Source organism: Chiloscyllium plagiosum, unplaced genomic scaffold, assembly GCF_037043375.1.
Source record: "Chiloscyllium plagiosum isolate Xiang-an unplaced genomic scaffold, Cpla_swu_hap1 HiC_scaffold_4, whole genome shotgun sequence".
Classification (NCBI taxonomy): domain Eukaryota; kingdom Metazoa; phylum Chordata; class Chondrichthyes; order Orectolobiformes; family Hemiscylliidae; genus Chiloscyllium; species Chiloscyllium plagiosum.
Window position 1 is genome coordinate 103,976,574 of NW_028270142.1, and position 20,599 is coordinate 103,997,172.

At 40.1% G+C, this 20,599-nt stretch overlaps 1 protein-coding gene across 1 annotated transcript in view; it reads left to right on the plus strand.

The window, feature by feature from the left end:
• Positions 1 to 20,599, plus strand: part of tmem67 (transmembrane protein 67) — a 208,576-nt gene that overhangs the window by 125,525 nt on the left and 62,452 nt on the right. Inside the window, exons 12-13 of the mRNA XM_087985875.1 lie at positions 1,392 to 1,448; positions 11,690 to 11,788. Coding sequence (XP_087842001.1) covers positions 1,392 to 1,448; positions 11,690 to 11,788 — 156 coding nt within the window. The remainder of the gene's footprint in view (positions 1 to 1,391; positions 1,449 to 11,689; positions 11,789 to 20,599) is intronic.

The following is a 20,599-nucleotide window of genomic DNA, read 5'->3' on the forward strand; positions in this document are numbered from 1 at the left end:
TTTTTATATAATGCTTTTAATGTAATAAAATACCAAAATGTGCTTCTTGGAAGCATTGTAGGAATGCACAGATATATATGCAATGAAGTGTAAGTTGTGCTACCATTGCGTTCTGATGTACATTACCTTCTGGTTGCTGTTTGAAAACACCCACAGTGGAAGAAACTCTGGATTGCTAATGCTTAACCAAGTGAATGGCTTGGGTGGAAAGATGGCATCAGTGCAGGGATCCTAGTATATCCCAGTGGTGGCAAGAATTTTTGCCCATCATGAATGACAGTCTAGGACAAGTGAGGTACCATAGGGATGTGGTTAATGAGTTGAGCTTGTGATAATAGTGTGTGAAAACTTGCTTGTCACCTCAAACAGAAACTTTCTGAAACTTGAGAAAAATCACTGCCGATTTCTGATACAACTCAACCCAAAACATATCTGAACAGATGATTATAGGTTAAATGAGAGGGCAAAGAAAAAGGACATATGGAATGCGATGTTGAAAAATGTGGTTATGTACTTTGGCTATAGTGCAAAGGAACTTAGATGTCATTATGCACAAATCATAAAAGGTCTGCATGCAAGTACAGAAAGTAGCTAATAGGCAAAGGAAATATTCGCCTTTATTGAAAAGAGGATGGAGTTTAAAAGTTGATAAATCGAGCTACAGCTATACAGGGTATTGGGTTAGATCTCATCTAAAATACTGTGTGTAGTTCTGATCACTTCAGTTAAGGTGAGATATATTGAAATTGGAGGCATTTCAGACAAGATTGCCTAGGCTGTTTCCTGGGATGGAGGAGTTGTCCTATGAGGAAAAAATCTGCAGATTGTCCTAAATACATTGGAATTTAGAAGAATGAGAACTTACCATAATAATAAAAAATAAGATTCTGCAGTGCCTTGACAGGGTAGGTGCTAAATAAATGTTTCATGGGGAATCTTGAATAAAGGAGCAGTGTTTAAAATTAGGGGTTCTCCCATTTATGATTGAGATGAGGATTTTTTTTTCTCTAAGAGGGTCATCAGTGTTTGGAATTCTCTTTGCAGTGTGCAATGGAGGCTGGGTCATTGTACAGGCTGTCTTAAATTATTGATCAGCAAGTGAACCAAGTTTTATGGAGAGAGGCTGGAAAATGCAGTTATAACCATAATTATACTCTGGTGGAACACCTCAGAGAACTGAATGTCCTAATCTCGCTCCTATTTCTTAAAATTTTCTTAAGGCCATTGATATTGGTCAATTAGCACATACCTATTCCCAAAATTCTGATTGTCCTCATCAAACACAACAGTTGGCATCTACGTTTGCTACTTAGATTTTTAAGGAATGAGCAATTAGCTTGAAATAAACTTTGGATGCTTTATTTGATTTTTTTTTCCCTTATGTCCAACAGATATCTTTTTCAGTTGAATATGAAATGGACTTGTCATCAGCTTATCAGAATACAGAGGTAGGTTTCTGTTAGAAAGAATTATTCTGTTATTTCAACTAAAGATTCGCCTTAGTAACCAACAGTTTGTTCTTGTCACTGAAACTTTAATCATGATAACCGCAGTTGTTTATGGTTCACAACGAACCTTAACAATAATTAACTTCAAGGTGTTCAAAGTGAAGATAATTGAAGTAATAAAAAATCTGAAAGCGGAACAGAATGAGACATGACCTTTACAATACAAGTGAGCTACAAGTTTGTCCAACAGATTCAAAGCTCAGGTTACCATTATAAACCAATTACCAGAGTTTGAGATTAAAACAGAGCGAACTGGAGAAACTCAGCTGGACTGTCAGGAAGACAGAATTAACTTTCCAAGTTTAATATAATTCATCTTCAGAGCCCACAGATACTGTCAGATAGGCAACTCAGCCATCAGGATTCACTCTCTGCTTCAGAAAACAGTGTGAATCTCTCTCATTATACTGTCCGCTGCTACCATTACATTCTTCTTTGCATCACACCCCCTCCCCTTAATGACTTCACGTACCACAAAGCCACTATCAGAGCTAAATATGTCCTACACACAAAAAACAGGATAAATCCAACCACGCCAATTACTGACACGCCTGTCTACTCTCAATCATCAGTGATGTGATGGAAGATGTTATCAACAGTGCTATTAAACAGCACCTGCTTAGCAACAACCTGCTCATTTACTCCTAGTTTAGATTCCGCTGAAACCGCTCAGATCCTGACCTCATTACAGCCTTGGTTCAAAGATGGACAAAAAAGCTAAATTCCATAGATGAGGCGGCGGTGACCGTCCTTGACATCAAGGCTGCATTTGACCGAGTGTGGCATCAAGGAGCACTAGCAAAACTGAAATCACTGGGTAAAAGCAAACTACTGCGGATTTGAAATCACTGACACTAAGGAGACAAATTCTCTGCTATTTGGAGTCATACCTGATGCATAAGAAGATGGTTGTAGTTTTTGGAGGTATGCCATCTCAACTCCAGGTCATCTCTGCAGGAGTTCCTCAGATTAATTCCTATGAGTTCCTAGGAATTAAGGCCATCATAAGGTCAGAAGGGATTTTGATGATGATTGCATATTGTTCAGCACCATTCAAGACTCCTTAGATACTGAAGCAGTCCATGTTCAAATGCAACAAAATCTGGACAATATCCAGGTTTGAGCTGACAAGTGGCAACTAACATTATGCCACACAAATGCCAAGCAATGGCCATCTCGAATAAGAGACAATCTAACCATCTCAACTTGACATTCAATGGTGTTACCATCACTCTCAACATCCTAGGGTTACTATTGACCAGAAAATCGACTGGACTCACCATATAAATACAGTCGCTACAAGAACAGGTTAGAGGCTAGGAATACTGCAGTGACTTACTCACCTCCTGACTCCCAAAGGTTTGTCCACCATCTACAAGGCACAAGTTATAAGTGCGGTAGAATACTCACTATTGCCTGGCTGAGTGCAGCTCTATCAACACTCAAGAAGCTTGACACCAACCAGGACAAAGCAGCCTGCTTGATTGGCACTACATCCACAAGTATTGCACTCCCTCCACCATCGATGAGCAGCACACAGCAAATATCCTTAGACAGCATTTTCCACGTCCATGACCACAACCAAATGCAAAGGCAGTAGATACTTGAAAACAACTGGAGGTTTCCCTCCAATCCACTTACCATCCTCATTTAGAAATATATGACTGTTCCTTCAGTGTTGTTGGGTCAAAATCGTGGAATTTCTTCTCTAAGGACATTGTGAATCACATGGATGGCAGCGGGTTATGAAGGCAGATCACCACGGCATTCTCAAGGGCAACTAGGGACGGGCAATAAATTCTGACCAACTATTGACAGCTATATCCCACGAGTCAATATATAAATAAAAAGTTGGTTCATGCACCCTGCAGCCTTCCCTCTCATCCAAACAAGGTGAAAAAGCTCAAATTCTTTGGACAATTGCAAAGGCTGAGGCTCCTACCCTGTGGCTTCCTGTACCTGTCTCACTTGAAGTTACACCCTCCTATCCCTAACAACTGGCCAAATCAAATTGCTATGTTTGATTTTCATTTCACCATTCATTCCACAAGTAAAGAAATAACCACAAAGACCAGTGGTGTCGTGCCACTCATACATGTGGAAGAGTTCTTTGATCTCTCTGCAGATATGCACAGTGCTGCTGGGGCACCTGCCAGTAATATATTGAATCTTCTTTGCTCCTTCTCCATCGATATGAAGTTTCTGAAAACCTCAAAGGATAGCATCTGTGTCCTGCTGAGTAGGGCTTGGCAGATCTTGCAGCACTCTGCATACTATCCAATTCCGACTCTCTCCGTAAGCAGCATTTGCACACTTTAATGTGTGAGTCATCAAGCGAACATCCAACAATGATGCTGTCATCAAGTTAACAAGAATGAACAAAACAAAGAACTGCAGTTGCTGGAGATCTGAAACAAACAAAAACAGAAAGTTCTGGAAAAATTGACAGGTCCGACAGCGTCTGTGGAAAGAAAGATACAGTTCATGTTCCAAGTCCAGTGACCTTTGTCAAAACTGAAAGCAGCTGGGAAATGTCGGTATTTATGCTGATGATGGGGAGGAGGAATGATGTGGATAGTTGGAGACAGTGTCCAGAGAATGAAAGAAAGGGAAGTAGACAAAGGGATTGTTGATGGTAAGCCAGGGAAGAAGGGAAGCTAAATAGCTGCTTTGAGTGGCTGAAAATGGGTTGGCTGTGCTTGACATCCTCAGACCCTTTAAGGACTTCATTGCTTCTAATCTGATGATAGCACCTCGCTCAGTTAGGCCTCAAACATACCACTTCTTTCTCAATTGAAGATTCCCCAATACCATGGCCACCGAACTGGGGCCTCAGCTGTGTCCAGACATCTCCCACACTTCTGCTGTCACCCCTTTCCTTCCCTCCCAAACAATGCAAGAGTACCTCTTGTCCTCACTTTCTACCCCATCAGCTTCCACATCCAAAGGATCTTAAGCTCTCATCTCCAGCAGGAAGCCATCACCAAACAGATATTCTCCTCCTCTTCCTTGCCAGCATTCCACAGGAACTGTTCCCTCCAGGACCACCCTGGTCCATTCTCGACCACTCCCAATACCTCCCAACACCCCATGGCATCTTCCCATGCAATCATAGAAGGTGTAATACTTCCCCATTTACCTCGTCCCTCCTCACTATCCAAGACCCCATACATAACTTGCAGGTGAACCAGTGATTTTCCTGCATTTCATCCAACCTAGTCTACCATATTCTCTGTTCTCAATACAGTCTCCCATACACCAGAGAGGTAAAATACAGGCTGGATGGCTGCTGTGAAGAACTCATATGCTCTACCAGTAAAAACGACTCTGAGCTTCTAGTTGCTTTCCACTTCATGGCCCTTTATGTTCCTATGCCAATATTTCTGTCTCACACCTGCTGAAGTGCTTCAGTGAGGCTCAACACAAGGTGGAAGAACAATACCTCATCTTTCACTCAGACACCTTACAGCCTCAGGACTCAACATTGAGTTTAACAATTTTAGATGATGAATACATCACACCTTATTCATAACTTACCCCCTTCTCCGTCCCCACAAACACATGTCTCCAGGGCCTGTCCTGTCCTTGTTCTCAGCACAGCCAACACATTTTCAACCACTCGTGGTCCCCGTTATCACCTGTTCAGCATTTATTCTTCCCTGGTTTACAATCCACTTGATTACTTCATTTTTTCTTTCTTTGGGCACCATCTCCATTTATTCATCTCAGTCATCAACATAAATACCACCATTTCCTATCTGCTTCCAGTTCTGACAAAGAGTCACTGGACTCAAAATGTTAACTCTGTTCTTCCCTCGACAGATAGATAAGTGGTCTGGTCTGCAACTATTAAGTTTGTTAAACTCCACAAATGTCCAATGGATCTTTCTCTTTGGCTTCCAGTTGAGAGATAACAATAGGGTGTTATGGACCAGGCCAGACCCTCTCAAAACATTTCAAGAAAGTAGCCTGGACCCGAACTTTACTAGTTGTTTTAAGCAGGTGTACAGTGGATATTCCAGAAGTGATGCAGCTGACCCAACCACTTAATTTTAAACAAAACAGAATTTTTTGCAAGATTACCAAATGTAAAACAAAAAGGAGAACCAAATAAAGAATAACTTAATCTATCGAGTCATAGAGATGTACAGCACAGAAACAGATCCTTTGGTCCAACTCATCCATGCCAATTAGATATCATAACCTAGTTTAGTCCCATTAGCATCTGGGCCATATCCCTCAAACCCTTCCCATTCACATACCCATCCAGATACTTTTTAAAAGTTGTAATTCTGAAAACCCAACAGATTATCCCAGTTTAATAATGCTGTTCCAAATCCCTCCAACAATCCCCATAAACACCCCTTGACACAAAAGTTAAAATTAAACACAGGGTCTTAAAGGAGAGATGTCAGAGAGATTCCGCATAGAACACCTTCCATGTAGCTGTTTCTTTGACCAGTTGCCTCAAAACTGAGTGACTGCTTTCTCTGAACAGCCAGACTGCTAAAAACAAACCAGAGAAAAGCTGAGCTGGGAGAACTGGCCACTCCCTTCTCATTGTGCAAGTGTTTAATTTTAAACTTGAAAGCCTTTTTCCTGAGGCAGTAAATGTTAGCTATAATCATCTTGGCCCTAAAACCTAACCAAACTAGACCTCTCAGCAACTCTGTATCATACAACACTTTTGAAAAAAACCAAGGACAACATACCTTTTTAAAGGAGCAGCGTCATCACAAGGGCCAGCTTCAGCTCCCTGACTCATGAAACATGTTTTCTTTTCTAAAGAGAGAACAAATAGACATTTAAGAGAAAATAATGGCATGAATTGAATAAATGAATGAAAGAATGAACAAATGAGATAGATGCTCCTGATAGATAAGTTGATTTGAAGAGTGACATACTGGACTAAGCTTGAAAAGGCATACTGCTGGGGTCATTCATATTATATGGTAAGTGAATATATCTCTGCATTCCTGCTTTTAGATTTTATTCAAGGAGCAATGCACCAGAGTCCTGCTGCAGACCACATGTATAGCATCCAACCATGCCTCTTGCTTTCCCTAGTTCACCTCTTGCTTCCATCAGTAGGAAGCAATAGCTCCTTATGCACCCTTATAGCCCCAGCATCACAATCAAGGTGGAGTCACTAAAAGCAAGGCACAACCTTTGAAATGTGTACTACACTTCTTCAGATTTCCTGAATCAGGTTATCAATATACTCCCTCAAACAAATTTGGTTGCAAAACCAAGAAATAAAATGGTAACAAAATGATTGACTTATAAAGTCACTGATAGATGGACTCCAATTACTCCTTGGCAACAGGGAAATGGAATCCTGACATGAGAGAGAAGAGAGGCTGAGATAGAATTAGAAGACAATAGTAAGTGAGATTGGAAGGAAGAGGAAACAGAGTAGGTAAGAAAAGAATAAGTTTAGCAAGGGTAAATGGAATATATTTAGATGCAAGGAACCTGAGGAATAATATAGATGAGCTTGGGGTACAGTTAGGCACATTTGACTATGATTTTATAGCTATGCCTGAAACTTGCTGAAAGATGTCAGTAATGGCAATCCAGCATTCCTGGTTTATAGCATATTTAAGGGAGATAGAGAGGGGGAAAGAAGAGGACAGTGAGGAGGGAAGGTATCTTGGAAGAATCATCAAATTTTGCCATATGGGTAGAAGAAACACACAAAGGGCAAACACACTTGTGGGTGTTTATATTGGCCTCCAATTTCAGAAAACGGTAAGAATATTAAAGCAGTAATATAAAGGGATTTTAACCACCCAAATATTCACTGAGATAGTTCTAATGTGCAAGGTAGGGAATGGACAAAATTCTTAAATTGCATCCAGAAGTACCTTTTTTAGCCAGTGTGTAGAAATCTCAAAAGGACGGGGGCAATTCTCAACCTAATATTCAGAAATGAGCCCAGGCAGGTTGAGGACATATCCATAGTGAAGAAATCTGGAGTTTGTGGCTATAACTTGGTTATATTTAGGATAGTTACAGAAAAGGATAAGTATGGGCTAGGAATGAAAGTTCTAAACTGGAAAAGGCTGATTTGATTAAGTTAAGTTAACAATAACTTAAGATCCATGGGTGACATGACAAATTGGATCCAAAATTGACTTAATGGTAGAAAACAAAAAGTGGTAATAGAGACTGTTTGCATGACTGGAGACTCGTGTCTAGTGGCATTCTACATGGATCAGTGCTGGATGCTTTATTGTTCTGTGTGGGGGAATGATAAGCAAGCTTGTGGATGACATGAAGATTGGCTGGGTAATTAACAGATCGAAAGAAGGTCTTAGGAATTTGTTAAGTGAACAAAAAAGTGTGACTTGGAATTTAACCCTGAAACATGTGAGGTGATGCACTTTGGAAGAAGTAGCCATAAGGGCATACTTAGTTAATGGTGGGACCTAGGAAGGTCAGAGGAACTGAAGGATCTTAGGGTGCTTGTTCACAGATCTGTGAAGTGTAGGGGGTAGTTAAGGAAGTTTATTAGACACTTGCCTTTACCAGTTATGGCAGATTATAAGAGCAGAGAGGTTATGTTGGAACTAAACAAACCTTTGGTGAGGCGAGAGTTGGAGTACAGTTCTGGTTACCACAGTATAGGAAGGCTTTGGTTGTACTGGAGGGAATGCAGAGGAGGTTCACCAGGATGTTGCTTGAGGTGAATTTTTTAGCTACAAATAGAGGCTGGATAAGCTCAGGTTGCTTTGTTTGGAGCAGAGAGAACTGAAGGGGGACCTGATAGAATTATGAGGGGCATGGAAAGGGTGGATAAAAAGCAGCTTTTCCCTTTAGTTGAAGGATCATTAACAAGGGGGCATAATCTTAAAGTGAAAGACAGCAGGTTTAGAAGTGTTTTGAAGATTCTTTTTTCACCCAGAGAGTGGTGGGAATCTTTAATGCGCTGCCTGGGAGGGTGGTTGAGGAGAGTTACCACATAACCTTTAAAATGTATTTGGATGAGCGCATGAAATGTGATCCCATTCAAGGCTGTGGTCATAATGCTGGACTTGTGCAGATTATAGAGTAGTTTTAATGGTGCAGAGTCTCTTTTGTATGGTATGATTCTGCAATTTGGCCCAGAGTAGCCTGGGAGCAGCCATTTGCAGATAAAACTGTCAGAGCAATGGGAGGCATTCAAGAACGAAGTAATGAGAGTACAGGCAAATATGTTCCGGTAAAGACAAAAGGTGAGACTAGGACCATGGACTTCTGGGTGTCAAGGGTCCTTAACGTTAGGATTAGGTAAAAAAAAATATTTTGGGAGATATTGACAGCTCAGTCTTGCAGACTCCTAGGAGGAATACAGGGGTGATCCACTGTGGTTGTTTTTCTTAGAGCCTTGAAGGTTTAGAGGGGACTTGATAGAGGTGTATAAGATTATGAGGAGCAGAGATAGGGTGAATAGGAAGCATTTTCTCCATTAGTAGAGGGGTGAATAAACAGGGATCATAGATTTAATGTAGGGCACTAAACAGAGGAGTTGAAGCAAATTTTTTTTCGCTCGAGTGTGGTCTGTGTCTGAAACTCATATCTTGAAAGAGTGGTTGAGTCATAAATTCTTGTAACATTTCAGCAGTACTTGGATATTCACTTGCATTGACATAGCCTGCAGGACTATGGGCGAAATGCTGGAAAATGGAATTAATGCAGTCAGATCTTTGTTCACCAGCACGGAAACAGTGGACCAAATTACATTCTTCTGTGCTATAATCGTCTATGTGTGTGAGAGACTTACAATCATCCCATTTTTAATCTTTGGGCATGATGATTGCAGTTTTTCCCTTGTATCATTCTGAAATAGGTGCAGGAGACTAATTTCAAGAAGATACCAATCTATATAGACTTTATCTTATAAATGACTTGTCAGTGTCTCTTTCACAATCTGATTCATAATACCTTATTCATTATTTCTTATTTGATCCATCTGTACATGACTTTTGAATAATATGTTAGGTGCTGGTAATGTTTCAAAGTTTTTTTTAAGCTTTGTTTGCTGCATACAGTAAATTACATTTATGATGATTTGGGAAAATTATCACAATTATGTTTTAATTCACTCATGGGATATGAGTGACACTGGCTGGGCCAGTATTTATTATACATCCCCAGTTGCCCTTGAGAAGTTGGTCATGAGCTGCTTCTGCAGTGTTTGTGCTGTTGGTCCATCACCATTTCATTAAGGATCATCCATGATTTTAATGCAGCCTCCATGAAGGAACAGTGACTTTTTCTTTATATATCTGGATGGTGGGTGGCTTGAAATGGAATTTGCAGGTGGTGGTATTCCCATGTATTTGTTTTTCTTCTCCTTCTAGATAGTAGTATTTGTGGTTTTGGAAGATGCTAATGAAGGAGATTTGGCAAATTTCTGCAGTGCATCTTGTACACCATGCTGCTCCCATGTGTCAGTGGTGAAAAGAGTGAATGTTAGTGGATGCAGTGCCAGTAAAGCTTTGTCCTGGCTGATGTAAACATTCTTGAATATTGTTGGAGCTGCACTAATCAAGGCAAATGGAGAATATTTCATCACACTCCTGATTTGTGCCTTGTAGATGGTATAAAGGCTTTGAGGAATCAGGAAGTGAGGTGCTCACAGGATTCTTTGTCTCTTACATACTCCAGTTTAGCTTCTAGTCGATGATAACCCCCAGGATGTTAGTAGTGGAGGATTCACTGATGGTTGTGTCTTTGAATGTTAAAAGGTGATGTTTAGATTCTTTTTGGTTGGAGATGGCATTGCCTGGCATTTGTGTAGTGTGAATGTTATTTGCCACTTTTTAGCCCAAGATTGTCCAGATCTTGCGATATTTGGACTTGGAACTGTTTCAGTACCTAAAGAGTCATGAATGATGCTGAACATTATGCAGTCATCAACAACGTGCCCACTTCTGACCTTATAATGAAGGGAAAGCCATTGATGAAGCAGCTGGAGATGGTTCAGTCTAGGACATTACTTTGATGGTTTTCTGCAGAGATGTCCTGGAGCTGAGATGACTGACCTCCAACAACTATATTAGTAAGTCACTGTTGATGGAACAGGTAAATATAATTATGAGAAGAATTATTTCGCAATATTTATTCTCCAGTTACTCAATTGAAATTGGTATGATACTGATACTGTTTTCAAGTAGGTTTTCCTTTGCTTTAATATCACTGGCTCTCAGGTCTCACCTATGCACTTCTACTTTAACGACTTATCAATACACATTTGTACAGTTTTTTTAAATGTGTTATAGAAGGAGTGTTTAGAGGAGATTGTCATAATATCAGAATCAGTTGTCAAATGGTTTTTGTTGGCTGCCCATAACCACTGATCAAATTATCTGAATAAAAAAGTTATTTACAAAATTCATATGTATGTATTAGGCTTGAGGGTCAATACATTTAAATTTAAGTAATATAGACCTTTTGGAAGCATTTTGGAAATTCTTTGGTAACTATGGTAATCAGCAGGAGGACCTGTCTTTCCTACCATCCATCCAAAATAAAACCTCAGTTCGAGAATTAAAGGGGTAGATTCTCGCAATGCCATCCACTTTTCTTTTATGAAACATTTGTTAAGAGTGCTGCATTTATATAAAAAACTAATGTACTTATTAGGTTGACTTAAGAGAGATTTTGTTTGAGTAGCTGATTAATTAATTAGGTAAAAACAAGGACTGCAGATGCTGGAAACCAGATTCTAGATTAGAGTGGTGCTGGAAAAGCACAACAGTTCAGGCAGCATCTGAGGAGCAGGAAAATCAACGTTTCGGGCAAAAGCCCTTCATCAGGAGGGCCTGCTCTGATTAATTAAGTAGTAAATTCAAGACCTTTTCTGTTGTCCTGCTTCTCTTGAACAATATATTTAGTAGGCCTGATTAGGTCATCTGAAATTGACAGGGAGATAAAGCGGAACAAGGAGGGGACTTTACACATGGGAAAGGAGGAACTCACTTGCCTAACTTCAGTAATGCAAAGTCCAGATTCTTCAAGTTGGACCTATCTACTCTCATAATCAGTGATAAAAATATGTTGACAAAGTGCAAATGTTGGAGTTGGGGGTTGAGGGTCAAGGAGAGGTGTGTGAGTGGATGATGCAAAGTAAAAGACAAGAAAAACTTTTATAAACTGAATTCGTTGTTCTTTGGTTCCTTTTTCTCCTGCTTTAGATCGCATTGGGTTTCCTGTGTGGCTTATCAGTGATATGCTCTGTTTTGAAGACAGCCAGTTGGAGAAGACGAGTTGGATATCAAATGATTGACGTTCCAGTAAGTGTGCATTTAAGAAGTTTTTTTTATTATTGTGTACCTCTTATGGGAGAACCTAGTAGAATTTGGAGAACTTGTGCATATAACCACCCTAAATTTCTAATATGTATTTGGGGCATGAACTTACCAGAGCTCAGGTCTGGGAAATTACTTTTAAAATGAAATTTTGTTTTATTATCTTAATCAATTCAGTTGATATTTTGTTTTCTCCTTCAGTGTTCCTGACAGCATGTATCATTCCCGAACTGAGAGGGTGGCAAACAAATCAATAATGTCTTTGCATAAATACTTAGTGGCTTGTGGGTTCCTTATTATTTGTGATATTCATTTTGTGTAAATGAGAAAGTGGGGGGGATGATAAATCCGTTTGCGGATGACACAAAGACTGGCCAGGTGGTTGACAGTGAGGAAGGAGGTGTTAGGTTACAGGAAGATAGAAACCAATTGGTTAGATAGGCAGATCATTATCAGATGGAAATTAACTCTGATAAGTATGAGATGACACACTTTGGAAGAAGGAGCAAGACAAGGGAGTACTCAATGATTGGCTGGACAGTAGGAAACTCAGAAGAAAAGGGGAATCTTGGGGTGCTTGTCCACAAATCCCTGATGGTCACTGGAGCATAGAAGGTCATATAAAGTCATATAAAGTCATAAGGGGTTGAGATAAGGTGAATAGCAGAGGTATTTTCCCTAGGTTTGGGAAGTTTAAATTAGAGGACATAATATTAAGATGGGAGGAGAAAGATTTAAGAAGGCTCAGAGGGGCAACTTTTTCACACATAGGATGGTTTGTGTGTAGAATGAACTGCAAGAAGAAGTAGTAGATGCAGATACAGTTACAACATTTGAAAGACATTTGGACAGATACATGGATAGGAAAGGTTTAGAGAGATATTGAGGAGAAAGTGAGGTCTGCAGATGCTGGAGATCATGCCGAAAATGTGTTGCTGGAAAAGCGCAGCAGGTCAGGAAGCATCCAGGGAACAGGAGAATCGACGTTTCGGGCATAAGCCCTTCTTCAGGAATGAGCAAAGTTTGTCCAGCAGGCTAAGATAAAAGGTAGGGAGGAGGGACTTGGGGGAGGGGCGTCGGAAATGTGATAGGTGGAAAGAGGTCAAGGTGAGGGTGATAGGTCAGACTGGGGTGGGGGCGGAGAGGTCAGGAAGAAGATTGCAGGTTAGGAAGGCGGTGCTGAATTCGATGGATTTGACTGAGACAAGGTGGGGGGAGGGGAAATGAAGAAACTGGTGAAATCCACCTATCACATTTCCGACGCCCCTCCCCCAAGTCCCTCCTCCCTACCTTTTATCTTAGCCTGCTGGACAAACTTTCCTCATTCCTGAAGAAGGGCTTATGCCCGAAACGTCGATTCTCCTGTTCCCTGGATGCTGCCTGACCTGCTGCGTTTTTCCAGCAACACATTTTCGGCTTAGAGAGATATTGGCCAAATGCAGGCAAATAGGACTAGTTTAGTTTTGAAATCTTGGTTGGCATGGACTAGTTGGACTGAAAGGTCTGTTTCTGTGCCGTATGATTCTATAATTCTATGACAGGTTAATCATGGAAGGTCTATGGGATGCTTACCTTTATCAGTCACAGCATAGATTATAAGAGCACTGAGGTCATGTTGGAGCTGTACAGAATCTTGGTTAGGCCACTCATACAGTTTTGATCACCACACTATAGGAAGGGTGCGATTGCAAAGGAGATTCACCAAAATGTTGCCTGAAGTGGAGCATTTCAGCAATGGAGAGAGGCTGAATAAGATCAGGTTGCTGTATTTGGAGCAGAAATGTTTGTGGAGAAACCTGATGGAGATGTATAAGATTATAGGGAGAATGGACAGAGTAGATAAAAAGAAGCTTTTCACCTGAATCAAAAGGTCAGTAAGAAGAGGGCATAACTTTAAAGTGAAAGGCAAGAAATGTTGAGGGGATTCAGGAAAACACTTTTCACCCAGAAATTGGTGATGGTCTGGAAATTACTGACTAGGAGGGTAGTTGATGCAGAATCCTCACACCTTTAAAAAGTACTTGCATGAGTACAGGAAAGGTCAAAATATTCATGGCAAAGTGCCGAGTGCAGGAAAGTGGGACGAGTGTAGGTAGTGGCATGTTCTCTCTCTCTCTCTTAAAGCTACAGTACACGCATTCAACTTCATAACACCTCCCCCTATTTTGGGACAATTCAAAAACGATGGGCCGAAGGCACTCTTCTGTGCTGTACTATTCTATGATTTATGGGGAGGTGTTAACATAGTGATCATGTCATTGGACTACTAATCCCAAACCCTCGACCTATATTTAAGAGCCATGTGGTCACATCCCACAATTGTAGATGGTGAAAGTTGAATTCAATTTTAAAATAGTCTAGAATTAAAAAGCCAGTCTAATGTCAACCATGTAACCATCATCAACTCTTATAAAAACCCACCTGTTTCAGAAATGGGTAATTTAGGAAAGGAAACCTGCCATCCTTAAACAGTCTGACCTACATGTGAATTTAGACCCCAGCAATATGGTTGTCTGTTAATAAATGCTGACCTAGCCAATGGACCCATATTCCCGGAACAATATAAAATGAAATTTGGCCTCCAACATGTGCAGTAGTCATAATCAGCCAGTATCTTTTCCTAAATTCTGTGATTGTCTTGCCTAATGTTGGCCTCAAAGGAAACCTAACCTCTGGGGACAATCTTAACCTAAAATAGATAGTTGGCTCGAATGGATAAGTGGTTTATGGTTTATAAGACAATTAGTGTCTGAAAAACATTAATTGACATCAAAAGATAAGCTCAACCATCAAATGTAAAAGATTTTTCCCATGAGATGCAAACAAGACTTCTTTTCTATGAGGTCTGCAGTGGTAACATCATTAGCCTGTCATTATACAAGTTGATGGTAGCAATATGTTTCTAAAGATTTCATTTAGATGTAGAACCATGAAATGATAGAAATGATACAGCACATTAGGGAGCCATTTGGTCCATTTTCTCCATGAAGACCAAAAGGAACACAGATACCCTTTCTAATCCCATCTTCCTGCAAACAGTTCATAGACCTGCAGCTTACAGCACATCAGGTACAGATCCAGATACTTTCTGAAGGAGTTTAGGGTTTCTGTGTCCACTGCTAACTCAGGCAGCGAATTCCAAATACGTGAGGTTTTTCCTCACATTCTATCTCATCCTTCTGCCACTTAGCTTGAATCTATGACCCCTAGGTTTTGAACTGTCTGCCAAAGGAAACAGGATCCTTTTGTCTATCTCTACCCCTCACAATGTTGTATACCTCAATCATGTTGCCCCTTAGCCTTCTTTGTTCCAAGGAAAACAACCCCAACCTCTGCAATCTATCCTCATAGTTACAATTCCTCAGTCCAGGCAGCCTTCAATTGAATGTTCTCTGCACTGTTCCCAGAACAATTATGTCCTTCCTGACCAGAACTGCATACAGTACTCCAGTTGTGGCCTTGCAGTGTCTTATACAGTTTCATCATTATATTCCTACTTTTGTAATACCTCTACCAATGTAGAAGAGCATTCTAAATGCCTTCTTTTCAACCTGATCCAACTGTACTGCTACCTCTACGACTATCACTTTCATGCCAAAATCTGTCACTTCATCTCCCCATTTATATCATTTGGTACTTACAGCTATCCACTTCACTATCTACTACAGGACAATTTTTGTGTCGTCAGCCAATTTCCCAATTACGGACGAAAGTGGGTACTGCAGATGCTGGAGATTAGAGTCAAGATTAGAGTGGTGGTGGAAAAGCACAACAGGGTCAGGCAGCATCCGAGGAGCAGGAAAATTGACGTTTTGGGTAAAAGCCCTTCATCAGGAAATTGTGACCCACATTAAACTCCAAATTGTTAATATATTAAACAAACAGCTGGGGTACCAACACCAAGCCCTATGGAACACCACTTGAAACACCTTTCTATCTGCAAGAACAGACATCAACCATTACCTTTTGTTTCCTATTGTTAAGTCAACTTTGGAGCCAATTCACCACATTATGCTGTATCCAATGGACTTTTACCTTTTCGACCAGTCTGCCATGTAAAACCAAATGCCTTACAAAATTTTATGTAGACAACATCCACTGCACTACCCTCATGATCCTCCTTGTCATTTGCTCAATGAAAATAATTATATTTGTAAGACATGACCTTCCCTTAACAAAGCTATGCTGACTTTCCTTGACTAGTCCATGCCTTTCTCAGGATTGAATATAATAAGTTGCCCATCACCAAAGTAAGACTAACTGGTCTATAATCATTTGGCATTTCCTTTGTACCCTTTTTAAACAATGGAACCACATGTGCTTTCCTCCAGTCCTTCGACACTGCACCTATGTCTAGTGAAGAGTGGAAACTTTCCTTCAGAGCATCTGCTATTTCCTCCCTGACCTCTAGGAAACAATCCACAAGACCCTGGCAATTTATTTACTCCAGCTCCTCTAACACTTCCTCTTTTGTTATGATTTCTTTGTCCAATATGTCATACTGTTTCTCTTGGCTGACCGTATCACACCATCCCCTTCTTTTGTGAAAGCTGTTACAACATGGAGATGAACCTTTTCTGTTAATTAACCAAGCACCCGGAAAAGCTCACCTCTCCTTGTAATCTGTTAAAATATCAGTGACAGAAAACTCCCAAATTCCACTATTTAAAGAAAGTAACATCAATTTATTTTCTAACTGTAAAAGAGAACATTAAACAAACATTATTCACAAATCTAAGCCCGCCTTTCTCTTAACTGCTTACTATCTGCCTCCAACTCTATAACAATATGCTATTCCAATAAGACAGTTTTTAAAATTATATCAACTTAATTTCAAAACCACATAGTCCCTATATTCTTCTGTGCCTTCGCTCTGGCTGTGGATCTTTCTGGATCATCTTCTTTCTTTTTACTGTATTGTGTTTCACATGAAAAGGTACCTTTGATAGAGAGTGTTTTTCTAATTGCTTGGAGAGCAAGATGTTAGATGGGAAATTCGCTGTCTAGTTTCTCTCTCTATGGGAGTTGCTCTTTGACCAAATTTCAAAATGGCTGCATTTTTATAGACCCCAACATTGATCATCTCCATTGGTTCGATGTTGGCAAAACAATAAATTCACACTCGATTAGGTTTTAGTATCCTGGGGCATAATTTAATCTCATTGGTTAAATTTGAATTGTTAGCAAAACAGCAACCAAAACTCAGATATCCATTTCACAGCCAAATGTTACATAGTTTCAACTTTCCAGTACATCTAGTCATATACACAGGTGCTGCATGTTCTTGGTTCAGAAAAGGTACAGTATATGCCTTCAACTTCATAACACCTCCTCCCTTAAGAAGAAAAATGAACCATCATAATTTTCTTCTCTAATTCTTAATCCCATTTATATGAACTACATATGTCATTCGTATAAGTTATACTTTACAATTTAACTTCTGCACACATATATAACATTGAAATCTGTCAAATCTTATCTGCACTTTTTCTTTAAATCTGCCATAATGCATCTTCTATCACATTTTTACAACCCACAACATGTACAAATTGTAAATTAAAAGTCTGTAACATAAGACTCCAATGAAATAGTTTCATATTTTTGTCTTTAAATCTTTCCAAGAATGTAAGAGGATTGTGGTCGGTGTACGCAACCATCTCCGACACATTGTTCGTCACATAAACATTAAATGTTGTAAGACCAGCACCAAACTCAATAATTCTTTTTCAATGGTAGAGTAATTTCTCTGGTGGATGATGAGATTCTTTGAAATGTAACCAATTTGCTGTTCAATTCCATTATCATCTTCCTGTAGTCGTAACTCCTACATCACTAGCATTGATTGCAACTTTGAAGGGTTTCACAAAAATTGGTGTAGCTAAAACTGGTGTTCTGGTTAGTATGGCTTTTAAATTCTCAAACACCTCCTGGCATTGTTCTGGCCACTGAAATTTTGTATTCTTCTTTAGTAAATCCATTAGCAGTGCCACCACACTGCTGAAGTTTGGAATAAACTTCCAGAAAAATCCGCTTAGTCCTAAAATTTGAAGCACCTCTTTCTTTAAGGATGGTCATAGAACTTCCTTGATGGCCTTTTTCTTTCATGTTCCCTGGGGTCAACCTTCTATGTCCAATGTTATGTCCCAAGAACAAGACCTCTGTCTTTGTGAATTGTGTTTTCTTTAAGTTATTACCAGTTTTGCTTCTCATAATCATTCAAAGAGCTCTGCCAACTGTACCATGTGATCTTTCCATGATCACTAAAGACCACTCCATCATCCAGATAAACTGCACAATTTGTTAATCCACCACAACTCTGTTCATGAGTCTTTGGAATGTGGCTAGTGCATTTATGCACAGTGGCACAGTGGTTAGCACTGCTGCCTCACAGCACCAGAGACCCGGGTTCAATTCCCGCCTCAGGCGACTGACTGTGTGGAGTTTGCACATTCTCCCCATGTCTGCGTGGGTTTCCTCCGGGTGCTCCGGTTTCCTCCCACAGTCCAAAAACGTGCAGGTTAGGTGAATTGGCCATTCTAAATTGCCCGTAGTGTTAGGTGAAGGGGTAGATGTAGGGGAATGGGACTGGGTGGGTTGCGCTTTGGCGGGACGGTGTGGACTTGTTGGGCCAAAGGGCCTGTTTCCACACTGTAAGTAATCTAATCTAATCTAAGTAATCTAATTCTTCATTCCAAAGGGCAACACTTTGAATTGATATAGCCTATTTGGGGTTACAAATGCAGTAACTGCTTCCATTTCCTCTGGTAAAGGTACCTGCCAATAATGCAGTAAGTCCAACTTCATGACGTAAGTGGCTTGACATACTTTCTGTATACAGTCCTCCAATCTTGCTATTGGATAGGAGTCCAATTTTGTTACAGCATTGACCTTCTAATAGTCCACACAAAATTGTCAAGTCCCATCAGGTTTGGGAACTAACACAATCGGCAAATTCCACTCACTCTGACTCAATTCAAGGATGTCTTCATTGACCATCTCATCCACTTCCTTCTGGACCTGTGGGGCTTTGAGAGGATTAAGCCTGTAGGGGTGTTGTTTTATCGGAACAGCATTCCCTACTTCCGCCTCATGCACCATAGTATTAGTCCTCCCCATCTTATTCCTGCATATATCCTCATACTGCTGCAACAAACCTTTCAACTCATTTCTTTACCCTTGAGACAGATAGCTTTCTAACCTATCCCACTCCTCAAGGACTTCCTCATTATTTAACATATTTTGAGGCATAAATGCCATGACATCTGGATTTGATTCTCCACTCTGCAGGGCAGTAACTAACATTTATAGTAGTTCCCTGTCTCCACTGTAGTAAGATTTCAATATATTCACGTGATGTACCTGATACAGTATTTTCCTATCGACATCTTTACCAGATAGCTTACCTGACTGAGCTTTTTCTCAATTTGAAAGGGACCACTAATTTTGGCTTTGAAGGGATCTCCTACCACTGGTAACAATACTAATACATCATCCCCACAGGAAAACATCTGAATTTCAGAGTTTTTATCTGCCACCTGCTTCATTCAATGCTGTGCCCTCTTCAGGTGCTGCTTAGCTAGCTCACCTACCTGATTCAATCTCTCCCTCACTTCAGATACGTAATCCAGGTGTGAGATCTCTGACTTTGGCTTAATCATTTTTTCTTTAATTAATTTCAAAGGTCCTCTCACTTCATGTCCAAATATTAACTCAAAAGGAGTACCTGAGTAGATTCATTTTGCGCATCTCTAATGGCAAACAATATGAATGGGATACCTTTATCCCAATCATTCGTGTAATCCAGACAGTATGCTCTTAACATGGTCTTCAGGGTCTGATGCACCTTTCCAAGGCTCCCTGGGATTCAGGATGGTACACATTTGATTCAAAGTGCTGTATACCTAAGTGAACCATGACTTCCTTAAACAGCCTAGCAGTAAAATTAGACCCTTGTCCTGATTGAATCTCTGAGTAGCTCATACTGGAAAAAGTGAGCTGCTAACTCCTCTTCCACCCTTTTTGCCTTAAAACTCTGTAATGGAATTGCCTTTCGAAACCTGGTAGACACATCCATTATGGTTAGTAAGTACTGGTTCCACTTTTAGTTTTTAGGAGGGGACCTACACAATCAATCATAACCCGTGTGAAAGGTTCTTCGAATGCAGGAAATGGCAACAAAGGTGCTGGTTTTATTACTGCATGTGGCATTTGCCATATATGTCATAATTTGGCAGTTTTGACACATATGGCAAAATTTAACCACATCTTTGTGCAGTCCAGGCCAATAGAAGTGGTTGTGTACATTAGCCTGAGTCACTGATTTATCCTTTAGCAGTCCTGTCCAGTCTATCTCAACCAAACTATTTCTCCATTTTGTAAGATTTGGCTTCACCCAGTTTAAAACTTTTACTCCTGATATATCGCCGCCCTTTTATTATTGTATCCTTGTATTTTACAATGTGGTACCAACACTACTATCTCGTAAAATATGTCAGCAGTGTGATATCCTAAAAAAAACTTCAATTCATCAAAAGTCATATGCTAGATAAAAAAAAGGAAAAAAAAGTCTAAAAAAAAGTGTCCCTTGAAATATTCAATCATTTAGGAACACATGGAGCATGTCATACTCTGCAAAGGTAGCAGCCAGAAGTAATAACAGCTCCTAGAAATGTGAACCAGCCAGAAACAGTGAAAAACGTTGATGAAGCTCATATAGACCAGGAAGATTTTTCCAAAGCTGCAAGGAAAAAGGCCAAATCATAGTCCAAGATACAGTGATTGATATTGGACACCTTA